Genomic DNA, 15,927 nt, shown 5'->3' on the forward strand with positions numbered 1-15,927 from the left:
CAGGATAAAATAAATAAAATACTACATAAACTGGATCTTTGAGTAAAGTTACATACAGAATAAAGTCCTACAGGTGAGATAATCATTTCTAAGATATGAATCAGTTATTAATTCCGCTCTACGTATCAGAGCGGAAGTAAAACCTTCGTCTGACATTTGTTTTGAAAGCAACGGCCGGAAGTGTCCGCTGACGCTGACTCCAACTTGATTGTGTCGGTTCTCCGGTTCTCCGGTTCTCCGCCGCGGAGAGACTCTCTCCCCGTACCTGCATCCAGTCACGGAGCCTCCGCTGCACCGAGGCCGGGAACAGTTGCACCGGACCGGCTGGGCTCCGGGCGGCGGACCTGGACTCCACCGGGCCGCAGCGGGACGCCTCCTGGTTCTGACCCAGAAATCAGCTCCGAGGGCCGGATACCTGCCAGCCAGCAGGCCGGTGGAGCACGGGCCCCTCCGCAGCCCACCGGGAGGCGGAGAGGAGGACGGTTACTACCCCCTCGGAGGTTATTGCCCCCCCGGAGGGTTTATTATTTTATTATTTTATTTTTCTGCCTTTAAACTGAAGAACGGCCTCTGGAGCAGTTAGCTCGCAGCTAACGTTAGCTTGTGTCCCCGGAGCACCGGCTGGCTCTCTTCTCTTCCGGTCAGAGCCAGAATGGCGGCGCTGATTAAAGAGATAGTGAGCCGGAACAAGCGCAGGTACCAGGAGGACGGCTTCGACCTGGACCTCACCTGTATCCTTACCTGAGCTAGCAGCTAGCATGCTAGCGCCTAGCCTGTTCAACTCCGTCATGTTGGTTTAACTGCTGCTGGGTTATTGCCCCCCCTACTACCCCCCTACTACCCTACTACCCCCCTACTATCCCTACTACCCCCCCACTACCCTACTACCCCCCGTACTACCCCCCCTACTACCGTACTACCCCTACTACCCCCCCCTACCCTACTATCCCTACTACCCCCCCACTACCCTACTACCCCCCTACTATCCCTACTACCCCCCTACTACTCTACTACCCCCCCACTATCCCTACTACCCCCCCTACTACCCCTACTACCCCCCCCTACCCTACTACCCCCCCTACTATCCCTACTACCCCCCAACTACGCTACTACCCCCCTACTACGCTACTACCCCCCTACTACCCTACTACCCCCCCACTACCCTACTACCCCCCCTACTATCCCTACTACCCCCCAACTACCCTACTACCCCCCCACTACCCTACTACCCCCTACTACCGTACTACCCCCCCCTACCCTACTACCCCCCAACTACCCTACTACCCCCCCATTACCCTACTACCCCCTACTACCCTACTACCCCCCCTACTATCCCTACTACCCCCCAACTACGCTACTACCCCCCTACTACGCTACTACCCTCCCTACTACCCCTACTACCCCCCCACTACCCTACTACCCCCCCTACTATCTCTACTACCCCACACTACCCTACTACCCCATTCCCCCCCTACTACCCCTATTACCCCCCCACTATCCCTACTGCCCCCACTACTACCCCCCACTACTCCTACTACCCACCCTACTACCGTACTACCCTACTATCCCTACTACCCCCCCTACTACCCTTCTACCTACCCTACTACCCCTATTACCACCCTACTACCCCCCCATTAACCCTACTAACCCCCCTACTATTCCAATTACCCCCTACTACCCCCCTAATATCCCTATTACCCCCCACTACCCTACTATTCCAATTACCCCCTACTACCCCCCTAATATCCCTATTGCCCCCTACTACCCCCCACTACCCTACTATCCCTATTACCCCCTACTAACCCCCCTACTATTCCAATTACCCCCTACTACCCCCCACTACCCTTATTACCCCCCACTACCCTTGGGGCTGGTTGCCATGGTAACTCCTCTTCTGACAGACAGGTGACATCACTCTGCTGAGGTCAGGGACAGGTGTGTGATTATTGATCCTGAACAGCTGATCAGATATCTACCCCAACATCATCGCCATGGGCTTCCCCGCCGAGCGCCTGGAGGGCGTCTACCGCAACAACATCGATGACGTCGTCAGGTAACCTCTGACCCCTCCTCAGGATCTGCTCGTCAATATTTCTCTTAACGATTGATCGAGTGATTACAGTGATTGATCATGTGATTACAGTGATTGATCGTGTGATTACAGTGATTGATCGTGTGATTACAGTGATTGATCCTGTGATTACAGTGATTGATCGTGTGATTACAGTGATTACAGTGATTGATCGTGTGATTACAGTGATTGATCGTGTGATTAGTGATTGATCGTGTGATTACAGTGATTACAGTGATTGATCGTGTGATTAGTGATTGATCGTTTGATTACAGTGATTGATTGTGTGATTACAGTGATTGATCGTGTGATTACAGTGATTGATCGTGTGATTACAGTGATTGATCATGTGATTACAGTGATTACAGTGATTGATCGTGTGATTACAGTGATTACATTGATTGATCGTGTGATTACAGTGATTGATCGTGTGATTACAGTGATTGATCGTGTGATTACAGTGATTGATCGTGTGATTATAATGATCAGTCCCATCATTGATCAGTCATGTGACTCCCGCTGCAGTTTACAGATGTTTAACTGCTCTTTTTCTCTCTGTCAGGTTTTTAGATGCAAAGCACAAGAATCACTATAAGATCTACAACCTGTGAGTCAACCTGTACATTTATATTCTGAGTTTATTTATCTTATCGTTCAGCCCCCCCCCCCCCCCCCCCCCCCCCCCCCCCATACAGATGTTTAACAGGGAGTTTGACTTGTGTGTTCACAGCTGTGCAGAGCGACATTATGACACGTCCAAGTTCAGCTGTCGAGGTAAGACGAGCCCCAGCAGGTCCTTCAAAAGTCTACAAATGTCTTCAAATGTTTGGAACTGTATGAGCAAGGCTTTAAATTCTATCATCATTATCTGATTATATAATAACCATTAACTTATTAATTAAAGTACCAGTTAGGGTAAGATGCAGTGTGAGATTGACAGGTGGATGGGTGCAGCAGCAGCAGTGATGCAGGTGGATGGGTGCAGCATCAGGTGGATGGTGCAGCATCAGGTGGATGGGTGCAGCATCAGCAGTGATGCAGGTGGATGGGTGCAGCATCAGGTGGATGGGTGCAGCAGTGATGCAGGTGGATGGGTGCAGCATCAGCAGTGATGCAGGTGGATGGGTGCAGCATCAGGTGGATGGGTGCAGCAGCAGCAGTGATGCAGGTGGATGGGTGCAGCATCAGGTGGATGGGTGCAGCATCAGCAGTGATGCAGGTGGATGGGTGCAGCATCAGCAGTGATGCAGGTGGATGGGTGCAGCATCAGGTGGATGGGTGCAGCAGTGATGCAGGTGAATGGGTGCAGCATCAGCAGTGATGCAGGTGGATGGGTGCAGCATCAGGTGGATGGGTGCAGCAGTGATGCAGGTGGATGGGTGCAGCATCAGGTGGATGGGTGCAGCATCAGGTGGATGGGTGCAGCATCAGGTGGATGGGTGCAGCAGTGATGCAGGTGGATGGGTGCAGCATCAGGTGGATGGGTGCAGCATCAGGTGGATGGGTGCAGCATCAGGTGGATGGGTGCAGCAGTGATGCAGGTGAATGGGTGCAGCATCAGCAGTGATGCAGGTGGATGGGTGCAGCATCAGGTGGATGGGTGCAGCAGTGATGCAGGTGGATGGGTGCAGCAGCAGCAGTGATGCAGGTGGATGGGTGCAGCATCAGGTGGATGGGTGCAGCAGCAGCAGTGATGCAGGTGGATGGGTGCAGCAGCAGCAGTGATGCAGGTGGATGGGTGCAGCATCAGGTGGATGGGTGCAGCAGCAGCAGTGATGCAGGTGGATGGGTGCAGCATCAGGTGGATGGGTGCAGCATCAGCAGTGATGAGCGTCCTGGTGGATCAGAGCCTCTCCTGAAGGTGAAGCTCTCAGTGTAGCAGTCAGTCTACCTCCCAACCCTCACCTCTGCTCACCAGCTTTGGGTAGTGACCCAAACAATGAGATGCTGGATCCAAGCAGAGAGGGTCTGGGCTCTTAGAGATCGGGTCAGGAGTTCAGATATGCGGGGGAGGCTTGGAGTAGAGCTGCTGCTCCTTCACATGGAGCCAGCTGAGGTGGTTTGGGCTGCTGGTCAGGATCCTCCTGGACGCCCCCTTTAGAGGAGGTCCAGGTCCAACTGGGAGGAGACCCAGAACACACTGGAGGGATTACATATCTCTGCTGGTCTGGGAACAGCTTGGGATCCTCCAGGAGGAGCTGATGAGCGTAGCTGGAGAGAAGGAGGTCTGGGTTTCACTGCTCAGCCTGATGAGACCCGGATAAGAGACAGAGGATGGATCTAACCCAGCAATTTATATACAATAAATGTTTGTTGTTATGGCAGAGGACAGAATAATACATAAAGTTATCCATATATAAATGATAACTTAGTGTTGTGTTTATCTTTATTGTATCAGAAATAAGTTTATGGTGCGCAGGTGTTCGAGTGGTTAGAGCCATATACGCAGCCTGTCACCCCTGAAACTCATACCTGTGTAAACAGGAAGTGAGCAGAGCTGCACGAACTGTAACAAACATGTTGGAGTCATTTATTGATGCGGTAGATATCAGTATGTCCAGTAAAGCTCCTTACATCCAGCAGTAAAGCTCCATACATCCAGCAGTATAGCTCCTTACATCCAGCAGTAAAGCTCCTTACATCCAGCAGTAAAGCTCCATACATCCAGCAGTATAGCTCCTTACATCCAGCAGTAAAGCTCCTTACATCCAGCAGTAAAGCTCCATACATCCAGCAGTAAAGCTCCTTACATCCAGCAGTATAGCTCCTTACATCCAGCAGTAAAGCTCCTTACATCCAGCAGTAAAGCTCCATACATCCAGCAGTATAGCTCCTTACATCCAGCAGTATAGCTCCATACATCCAGCAGTAAAGCTCCTTACATCCAGCAGTAAAGCTCCTTACATCCAGCAGTATAGCTCCATACATCCAGCAGTATAGCTCCATACATCCAGCAGTATAGCTCCTTACATCCAGCAGTAAAGCTCCTTACATCCAGCAGTAAAGCTCCATACATCCAGCAGTAAAGCTCCTTACATCCAGCAGTAAAGCTCCTTACATCCAGCAGTATAGCTCCTTACATCCAGCAGTATAGCTCCATACATCCAGCAGTATAGCTCCATACATCCAGCAGTATAGCTCCATACATCCAGCAGTAAAGCTCCATACATCCAGCAGTATAGCTCCATACATCCAGCAGTATAGCTCCATACATCCAGCAGTATAGCTCCATACATCCAGCAGTAAAGCTCCTTACATCCAGCAGTAAAGCTCCTTACATCCAGCAGTATAGCTCCATACATCCAGCAGTATAGCTCCATACATCCAGCAGTAAAGCTCCATACATCCAGCAGTAAAGCTCCATACATCCAGCAGTATAGCTCCATACATCCAGCAGTAAAGCTCCATACATCTAGCAGTATAGGTCCGTACATCCAGCAGTAAAGCTCCATACATCCAGCAGTATAGCTCCATACATCCAGCAGTAAAGCTCCATACATCCAGCAGTATAGCTCCATACATCCAGCAGTATAGCTCCGTACATCCAGCAGTAAAGCTCCTTACATCCAGCAGTATAGCTCCATACATCCAGCAGTATAGCTCCATACATCCAGCAGTAAAGCTCCGTACATCCAGCAGTAAAGCTCCATACATCCAGCAGTATAGCTCCATACATCCAGCAGTATAGCTCCATACATCCAGCAGTAAAGCTCCATACATCCAGCAGTATAGCTCCATACATCCAGCAGTATAGCTCCATACATCCAGCAGTAAAGCTCCATACATCCAGCAGTAAAGCTCCATACATCCATCAGTATAGGTCCATACATCCAGCAGTATATCTCCTTACATCCAGCAGTAAAGCTCCATACATCCAGCAGTATAGCTCCGTACATCCAGCAGTAAAGCTCCATACATCCAGCAGTAAAGCTCCTTACATCCAGCAGTAAAGCTCCATACATCCAGCAGTATAGCTCCATACATCCAGCAGTATAGCTCCGTACATCCAGCAGTATAGCTCCATACATCCAGCAGTATAGCTCCTTACATCCAGCAGTATAGCTCCATACATCCAGCAGTAAAGCTCCTTACATCCAGCAGTAAAGCTCCATACATCCAGCAGTATAGCTCCGTACATCCAGCAGTATAGCTCCATACATCCAGCAGTAAAGCTCCATACATCCAGCAGTAAAGCTCCATACATCCAGCAGTATAGCTCCTTACATCCAGCAGTATAGCTCCTTACATCCAGCAGTATAGCTCCATACATCCAGCAGTATAGGTCCATACATCCAGCAGTAAAGCTCCTTACATCCAGCAGTAAAGCTCCTTACATCCAGCAGTATAGCTCCTTACATCCAGCAGTATAGCTCCATACATCCAGCAGTAAAGCTCCTTACATCCAGCAGTAAAGCTCCATACATCCAGCAGTAAAGCTCCTTACATCCAGCAGTATAGCTCCGTACATCCAGCAGTATAGCTCCATACATCCAGCAGTAAAGCTCCATACATCCAGCAGTATAGCTCCTTACATCCAGCAGTATAGCTCCTTACATCCAGCAGTAAAGCTCCATACATCCAGCAGTATAGCTCCTTACATCCAGCAGTATAGCTCCATACATCCAGCAGTAAAGCTCCTTACATCCAGCAGTATAGCTCCTTACATCCAGCAGTAAAGCTCCATACATCCAGCAGTATAGCTCCTTACATCCAGCAGTATAGCTCCTTACATCCAGCAGTAAAGCTCCTTACATCCAGCAGTATAGCTCCGTACATCCAGCAGTATAGCTCCTTACATCCAGCAGTAAAGCTCCTTACATCCAGCAGTATAGCTCCTTACATCCAGCAGTATAGCTCCATACATCCAGCAGTAAAGCTCCATACATCCAGCAGTATAGCTCCGTACATCCAGCAGTATAGCTCCATACATCCAGCAGTATAGCTCCTTACATCCAGCAGTATAGCTCCATACATCCAGCAGTATAGCTCCATACATCCAGCAGTATAGCTCCATACATCCAGCAGTAAAGCTCCTTACATCCAGCAGTATAGCTCCTTACATCCAGCAGTATAGCTCCATACATCCAGCAGTAAAGCTCCATACATCCAGCAGTATAGCTCCTTACATCCAGCAGTATAGCTCCTTACATCCAGCAGTAAAGCTCCTTACATCCAGCAGTAAAGCTCCATACATCCAGCAGTAAAGCTCCTTACATCCAGCAGTAAAGCTCCATACATCCAGCAGTATAGCTCCATACATCCAGCAGTATAGCTCCATACATCCAGCAGTATAGCTCCATACATCCAGCAGTAAAGCTCCTTACATCCAGCAGTAAAGCTCCTTACATCCAGCAGTAAAGCTCCTTACATCCAGCAGTATAGCTCCTTACATCCAGCAGTATAGCTCCTTACATCCAGCAGTAAAGCTCCTTACATCCAGCAGTAAAGCTCCATACATCCAGCAGTATAGCTCCATACATCCAGCAGTATAGCTCCTTACATCCAGCAGTAAACCAGTTCATTATCTCAGTAATCAGTGGTGTTTACAGGCTGTGACTTCATGTTGACTTTGAATGTGTCCTCAGTGGCTCAGTACCCGTTTGAGGACCACAACCCTCCCCAGCTGGAGCTCATCAAGCCCTTCTGCGAGGACCTGGATCAGTGGCTGAGTGAAGACGAGCAGCACGTGGCCGCCATCCACTGCAAGGCGGGGAAAGGTCGCACCGGCGTGATGATCTGCGCCTACCTGCTGCACCGCGGCAAGTTCCAGGAAGCTCAGGAGGCGCTCGACTTCTACGGAGAGGTCCGCACCCGCGACAAGAAGGTAACACAGGCTTCATAATTAGTTACTGACAGTTACAGTTACTAACGGTTACAGTTACTGACGGTTACAGTTACTAACGGTTAGAGTTACTGACGGTTACAGTTACTAACGGTTACAGTTACTGACAGTTACAGTTACTAACGGTTACAGTTACTAACGGTTACAGTTACTGACAGTTACAGTTACTAACGGTTACAGTTTCTGACAGTTACAGTTACTAACGGTTACAGTTACTGACGGTTACAGTTACTGACGGTTACAGTCACTAACGGTTACAGTTACTAACGGTTACAGTTACTAATGGTTACAGTTACTAACGGTTACAGTTACTGACGGTTACAGTTACTGACGGTTACAGTCACTAACGGTTACAGTTACTAACAGTTACAGTTACTAACGGTTACAGTTACTGACGGTTACAGTTACTAACGGTTAGAGTTACTGACAGTTACAGTCACTAACGGTTACAGTCACTAACGGTTACAGTTACTAACGGTTACAGTTACTAACGGTTACAGTTACTGACGGTTACAGTCACTAACGGTTACAGTTACTAACGGTTACAGTTACTAACAGTTACAGTTACTAACGGTTAGAGTTACTGACAGTTACAGTTACTAACGGTTACAGTTACTTACAGTTACTAATGGTTACAGTTACTAACGGTTACAGTTACTAACAGTTACAGTTACTAACGGTTAGAGTTACTGACAGTTACAGTTACTAACGGTTACAGTTACTTACAGTTACTAACGGTTAGAGTTACTGACAGTTACAGTTACAGTTACTAACGGTTACAGTTACTAACGGTTACAGTTACTGACGGTTACAGTTACTAACTAACTAACTTCAATAATTAGCTGCAGACACAGCTGTTACAGGATGTTATGGTTCTCAGTGTGGACCGCCTTTTACACCTGTGTGATTGCTCTCTCTCTGTGTGTGTGTGTGTGTGTGTGTGTGTGTGTGTGTGTGTGTGTGTGTGTGTGTGTGTGTGTGTGTGTGTGTGTGTGTGTGTGTGTGTGTGTGTGTGTGTGTGTGTGTGTGTGTGTGTGTGTGTGTGTGTGTGTGTGTGTGTGTGTGTGTGTGTTTTCAGGGCGTGACCATCCCCAGCCAGCGGCGTTATGTTATCTACTACAGCTTCCTGCTGAGGAACCAGCTGCTGTACAAACCTGTGGCTCTGCTCTTCCATAAGATGCTGTTTGAAACCGTCCCCATGTTCACCGGGGGCAACTGCAGTAAGATCCGTCTCTGATCCTCTCACAGCAGTCCTGTCAGTGAACTGTCATCACAGTGGTTTTGTTTCTGTGCTGCAGATCCTCAGTTCGTGGTGTACCAGCTGAAGGTGAAAATCCACACGTCCAACCCGGGAAACACCCGGCGGGAAGACAAACTGTTGCTGTTCGAGTTCCCACAGCCACTTCCTGTCTGCGGAGACATCAAGGTGGAGTTCTTCCACAAGCAGAACAAGATGATGAAGAAGGTGAGGAGGATGAAACACATTAATCAGACCCGATTGTTTGGTCAGATACACAGCGGCTGTTTGCTCTGAGCTGAGAGCGGCAGCAGCCATGAAGGTAGATCTGTGTTGGTTCCTCGTGGTCTAACCTGCAGGATCAACCTGGACCTGATTTAAACTCAAACAGGGATTCACTGTGTTTCTGCTTCTCTGCAGGAGAAGATGTTCCACTTCTGGGTGAACACCTTCTTCATCCCGGGGCCGGAGGAGAACTTGGATAAACTGGAGAACGGCAGTGCTGGGACGCTGCGGGAAGCGTGTGACAGAACGCAGGGCATGATGATGACGGGAGGAGAAACCAACGACAGGGATTACCTGGTTCTCACTCTGACCAAAAATGACCTGGACAAGGCCAACAAAGACAAGGCCAACAGGAACTTCTCCCCGAACTTCAAGGTACAACATTTATGTTTAGAGTCCCTTAATCTGGTTACAGTCTGTTCATGTGGTGGTAGTCTGGTGTAGTCCTTTAATCTGGTTACAGCCTGTTCATGTGGTGGTAGTCTGGTGTAGTCCTTTAATCTGGTTACAGTCTGTTCATGTGGTGGTAGTCTGGTGTAGTCCTTTAATCTGGTTACAGCCTGTTCATGTGGTGGTAGTCTGGTGTAGTCCTTTAATCTGGTTACAGCCTGTTCATGTGGTGGTAGTCTGGTAAAGTCCTTTAATCTGGTTACAGCCTGTTCATGTGGTGGTAGTCTGGTAAAGTCCTTTAATCTGGTTACAGCCTGTTCATGTGGTGGTAGTCTGGTAAAGTCCTTTAATCTGGTTACAGTCTGTTCATGTGGTGGTAGTCTGGTGTAGTCCTTTAATCTGGTTACAGTCTGTTCATGTGGTGGTAGTCTGGTGTAGTCCTTTAATCTGGTTACAGTCTGTTCATGTGGTGGTAGTCTGGTGTAGTCCTTTAATCTGGTTACAGTCTGTTTGTGTGGTGGTAGTCTGGTAAAGTCCTTTAATCTGGTTACAGTCTGTTTGTGTGGTGGTAGTCTGGTAAAGTCCTTTAATCTGGTTACAGTCTGTTCGTGTGGTGGTAGTCTGGTAAAGTCCTTTAATCTGGTTACAGTCTGTTTGTGTGGTGGTAGTCTGGTAAAGTCCTTTAATCTGGTTACAGTCTGTTCATGTGGTGGTAGTCTGGTAAAGTCATTTAATCTGGTTACAGTCTGTTCATGTGGTGGTAGTCTGGTAAAGTCCTTTAATCTGGTTACAGCCTGTTCATGTGGTGGTAGTCTGGTAAAGTCCTTTAATCTGGTTACAGTCTGTTCGTGTGGTGGTAGTCTGGTAAAGTCCTTTAATCTGGTTACAGCCTGTTCATGTGGTGGTAGTCTGGTGTAGTCCTTTAATCTGGTTACAGTCTGTTCATGTGGTGGTAGTCTGGTGTAGTCCTTTAATCTGGTTACAGTCTGTTCATGTGGTGGTAGTCTGGTGTAGTCCTTTAATCTGGTTACAGTCTGTTCATGTCGTGGTAGTCTGGTAAAGTCCTTTAATCTGGTTACAGTCTGTTCATGTGGTGGTAGTCTGGTAAAGTCCTTTAATCTGGTTACAGTCTGTTCATGTGGTGGTAGTCTGGTAAAGTCCTTTAATCTGGTTACAGCCTGTTCATGTGGTGGTAGTCTGGTGTAGTCCTTTAATCTGGTTACAGCCTGTTCATGTGGTGGTAGTCTGGTGTAGTCCTTTAATCTGGTTACAGTATGTTCATGTGGTGGTAGTCTGGTAAAGTCCTTTAATCTGGTTACAGTCTGTTCATGTCGTGGTAGTCTGGTAAAGTCCTTTAATCTGGTTACAGCCTGTTCATGTGGTGGTAGTCTGGTAAAGTCCTTTAATCTGGTTACAGTCTGTTCATGTGGTGGTAGTCTGGTGTAGTCCTTTAATCTGGTTACAGCCTGTTCATGTGGTGGTAGTCTGGTAAAGTCCTTTAATCTGGTTACAGTCTGTTCATGTCGTGGTAGTCTGGTAACTGGAAGAAAAGACTAAGTTAATTGGAGGGTTAGGGTTAGTGAGTGGTGAATGAGTGAATGTGTTGTTGACCATTCATTGAGGTGTGCTGGGTGTAGCAGCAGAGAACTGAGTAGCAGCAAGCGGCTGGGAAGACTTCCTTACTAACAGTTATAATCATTATGGTAAAAGGACTCATATAGTGTTTATAGTCTTTTTGACCACTCAAAGCTATTTACACTACATGTCACATTCACCCATTCACACACTGATGGCAGGAGCTTCCACGCAGAGAGACTGACCATTCATACACAGTCATACACCGTTGGCATAGCAACCGCTGGGGTTCAGTATCTTGCTCAAGGAAGCGTGGACTGGAGGAGCAGGGAATCGAACCGCCAATCTTCCAATTGGAGGACGACCCGCTCTACCTGCTGATCCACAGCCGACCAATAACCCAAAACTGACCCTGACCCTAACCCTGACCCTGACCCTAACCCTATCCCTGACCCTGATCCTATCCCTGACCCTGACCCTAACCCTAACCCTATCCCTGACCCTATCCCTGACCCTGACCCTATCCCTAACCCTGATCCTGACCCTGACCCTAACCCTAACCCTAACCCTATCCCTGACCCTAACCCTAACCCTGACCCTAACCCTGATCCTAACCCTGACCCTAACCCTAACCCTGACCCTAACCCTAACCCTGACCCTAACCCTGACCCTAACCCTGACCCTAACCCTGACCCTCCGACAGCATTACACATAAACATATTTACATGAATCACACTCTGATGTCAGTAACCCTCAAACGTTATGGTTCTGGTCATGTTGCCACGCTGACGGGCCGATCAGTATTGATGAGTATCGATGAGTATTGATCAGTATTGATCAGTATTGAAGAGTATTGATCAGTATTGATGAGTATCGATGAGTATTGATCAGTATTGAAGAGTATTGAAGAGTATTGATCATTATTGATCAGTATTGATCAGTATTGATGAGTATCGATGAGTATTGATCAGTATTGAAGAGTATTGAAGAGTATTGATCATTATTGATCAGTATTGATCAGTATTGAAGAGTATTGAAGAGTATTGAAGAGTATTGATCAGTATTGAAGAGTATTGATCAGTATTGAAGAGTATTGATCAGTATTGATCAGTATTGAAGAGTATTGAATAGTATTGAAGAGTATTGAAGAGTATTGATCAGTATTGATCAGTATTGATCAGTATTGATCGGTATTGATAATAAACTGTGTGTGCTGCAGGTGAAGCTGTTCTTCACTAAGACGGTGGAAGAAGGAGCCAACTGTGACGCCAGCAGCACGTCGGCCTCGGTGACGCCGGACGTCAGTGATAATGAACCGGATCACTACCGCTACTCCGACACGACGGACTCGGACCCGGAGAACGAGCCGTTTGACGACCAGATCACCAAAGTTTGACACGGACGTGAGTGTCAGACCTGTGTGTGTACATAACACAGACTGGGGGAGTAGAACCAACGGACCAGAACTCACTCCGCCCCCTCCCGCTCCAATCTGCTGCCCAGCTGGACAATCACATGATCACATGACGTGGTGGTGAGGGGGCGGGGCTAATGGATGACAGTAAGACAGATGAATGGACAGAGAGGAGGATTAAAAAATAAAGGAGTAAAACTTGAATATAAACAAACTGACAGACAAGTAGACTTCTTCAGTGACTACACCGACATTTGTTGGACAACCCCCCCCCCCCCCCCCCCCCCCCACCCCGTTAAACTATATGCAGACCAATCTTTATTTGTATCAGCTGTTCAGTCTCCAGTCGTTTGTCAGAGTGTCGACTCTTCTCTCTGTGTGCCAACAAACTCATACTGATATATTAATATGAATCATATAAATATAAACTCATACTGATATATTAGTATTATGAAGAGCTCCTCCCTGGTCGGACCGGTCTCGGTGCTGGTTCTGGTTCTGGTTTAACTGGTCTGGACACACAGAGAGAAGAGAAGCCTGATCTTTGAATGTGACCATGAAGAAGACAACGTTATTATTCACAATCTGCTGCAGTTCTGTCAATCAAACACCAACAGTTCAACCCGACTGTGAACAAATCCACTCCTTCTTTTCTGTCCGTGTCTCTTCAGTTTTGCACAGAAGGTCTTCAGCCTTCATCATCTCCTCCAGTTATCAATCATTAAGCTAAACATCAACCAAGCTACACACAGTGGGAGCATTCCTTCAGCACCATGTTAGAGGTGATCCGTCTCTGTAAGCTAACGCACCTCCACACACACTGAAGGAGTGCTTGTTTTAATGTGCCAGGCACGCCGGGCGGGTGGGGTTTGCACTTTTTAATCATGAGGGCTTCAGTTTCTGGGCGAGCTCAGTCCATCCATGACACTTAGTGTTTGTGTAGATTTCTGTCTTTTTTAAAGATGTCATATGAGGTTCAGCTCAGAGTTTCCAAACCTCTGGCTCAGGACCCGACGGCGGTGCGCTACATATTTCAGACGAATAAATTGACAGTAGAAATATAAACATCTGTGCTTTTAAAATAGAAATGTGAAGGACACGCTCGCGCCTCATGAGACTGTTGAAAGGTTTAGAAACTCTGAGTCTGCTGACCAATCAGCTCCCAGCAGGCTGCATGACCACAGTCACTGCTGAGAATATTACCCAGACTGCTGAGCAAACTGAACCTTTAACACCTGCAGAGACAGTCTGAGCATCACTGAGCAGCAGACCAACTGGCTCCACTTCTTGGAGCTCTTACCAAACGTTGGAGCCGTTTTATAAACCGTAACTTTCTGCTCATCCAGTGTTCATCTGGAGAACCATGATAGACCTGGACTGAAGCGTCTCTAACGATCCTTTAAAGGAACGTTTGTCTCGGTTGAAGTTACAGTCCCACCTGACGCCTGCTCTCCGTCCTAACACTTGGTGCTACAAGCTTTCATCGGCCCTGCGTTGGTCTCAGACTCTGGCGTCGGGCTTTAGGACTCGGATCACACAGGAGGCATCGCTGAGGCCACAGAGCTTCTTTATAGTGAGGAGCACTGAGTCGGGGTCAGGGGTCACACTGAGTCACAGCTGGAAGGACACTAACAGGCAGATGACTGAAAGGACAGCGTGATGATTGGTTAACAGGATCACCTGGTTAAAGAGCTACTGAATCGCTCGTCTGATTGGTTCATTATCCAGGTGTTGTGCTTATTGGCTGTTTCAGCAGCACTCTGAGCCCATCGTGGACCAGTAGAACCGTGACGTGAATAACAAGAAGAATCCAAAACTACCTCCAGCTGCTTCCTGTGTGATCACAGCCTGTAGCACTTAGCATCGTGCTAAAAGCCCGCGCGTTTGAACAGCTGTTGTCCATGTTGGGTTTTAGGTGCTAAGCTAAGCTAAGCTAGCCAGGGCCGATCTGTGGTGCTCTCTACCAGCAGTGAGTCTGGATCTGTGAGTCCTGCAGACGCTGGCAACGACACACTTCCTGTCTGAGTTAGGCGCCAACATCACTTCCTGTCACTTCCCGCTCAGACGTGGTCCGTTTCCTGCTGGACGACAATAAACGGTGTCGGTGGTGCAGCTCTGTGCGTCCAACGAGCTGATTCAGAACACGATGCGCCCGGCGGGACTCGACCCGAATATTAAACCTGAACTCTAATCAGAACCTGGTCAGATATCCTCCAATCAGAGAGTTTCACATCTAAACATTGGGTGCTGTCCGTCTCTGGGAGGTTCGGACTGGAATGAACGGTGAAACGATCCCAAACAACAGAAAATCCTTCGTTAACAGATCGTCGTTTAAAAAGAAAAGAAACGAGAAACCGGACCGAGATCTGAGAGTCTGGTTTCTGAGTGAGTCTCCTGTTAGTTCTCAGCAATGAAGCTTCTGACTCGTTTCTGTTTACATCACCAAACCTGCCAAATGAAGCTCAGACGCTCAGCTCTTATTTTTTTTATGGAATTTGTTTGTTAGTTTGGACGTTTTTCTTCTTCATGCCTTCAGGTCCGGTCACAGCGGCCCTGTGATGTCACGGCTGCCCGGTGATGTCACGGCTGCCCTGTGATGTCACAGCGGCCCTGTGATGTCTGGAGTCTACATTTCATTCACAAAGCTCGAGTGTTTCTATTGGTGGGCGTGGTCATGTGACCGTACCTTTACTTGAAGTGAGGGACTTCCTGTTGGGGGCTCAGGTGCGACGGTTTCCCGCCATAGAATCAAACTGTCAGGCTCTGAAAACTGCTTCGAGCAGAGCGTCGTGTTTGTGTTCAGCAGGTATCTTTGTTTTGTTTTCAGACAATAAATAAACAAACTAGTCACCATAACGACAACATGTATCACCACGGAAACCAATATGTCATTTTAAACTGCCCCCCCCTTTATTCTCTCCCTCCTCATTTTATAATGAAATAAAAACACTGTAAAGGTGAATAAACTATTTATAAACAGCTGCTGGTGTTCACTCTTTCTTTACAACTACAACTGAAGACAGGTGGAAAGTTTCTGTAGTAACAATCATCACAGGGAGGTTGCCAGGCAACCAGAGACAAATAAATGAAGAAAAAAAAACGTAACGTTTGTC

At 47.7% G+C, this 15,927-nt stretch overlaps 1 protein-coding gene across 1 annotated transcript; it reads left to right on the forward strand.

Moving 5' to 3' along the window:
- The first annotated feature begins 217 nt into the window (after positions 1 to 217).
- ptenb (phosphatase and tensin homolog B) lies at positions 218 to 13,210 on the forward strand. Its single transcript, XM_062442868.1, has 9 exons — positions 218 to 731; positions 1,969 to 2,053; positions 2,634 to 2,678; positions 2,802 to 2,845; positions 7,657 to 7,895; positions 8,992 to 9,133; positions 9,212 to 9,378; positions 9,571 to 9,810; positions 12,620 to 13,210. The coding sequence occupies exons 1-9, from the start codon at positions 653 to 655 to the stop codon at positions 12,794 to 12,796; spliced, it is 1,218 nt and encodes a 405-aa protein (XP_062298852.1). The 5' UTR covers positions 218 to 652; the 3' UTR covers positions 12,797 to 13,210.
- The last annotated feature ends 2,717 nt before the right edge of the window (positions 13,211 to 15,927 follow it).

This window comes from Scomber scombrus, chromosome 21 (assembly GCF_963691925.1).
Source record: "Scomber scombrus chromosome 21, fScoSco1.1, whole genome shotgun sequence".
NCBI lineage: Eukaryota > Metazoa > Chordata > Actinopteri > Scombriformes > Scombridae > Scomber > Scomber scombrus.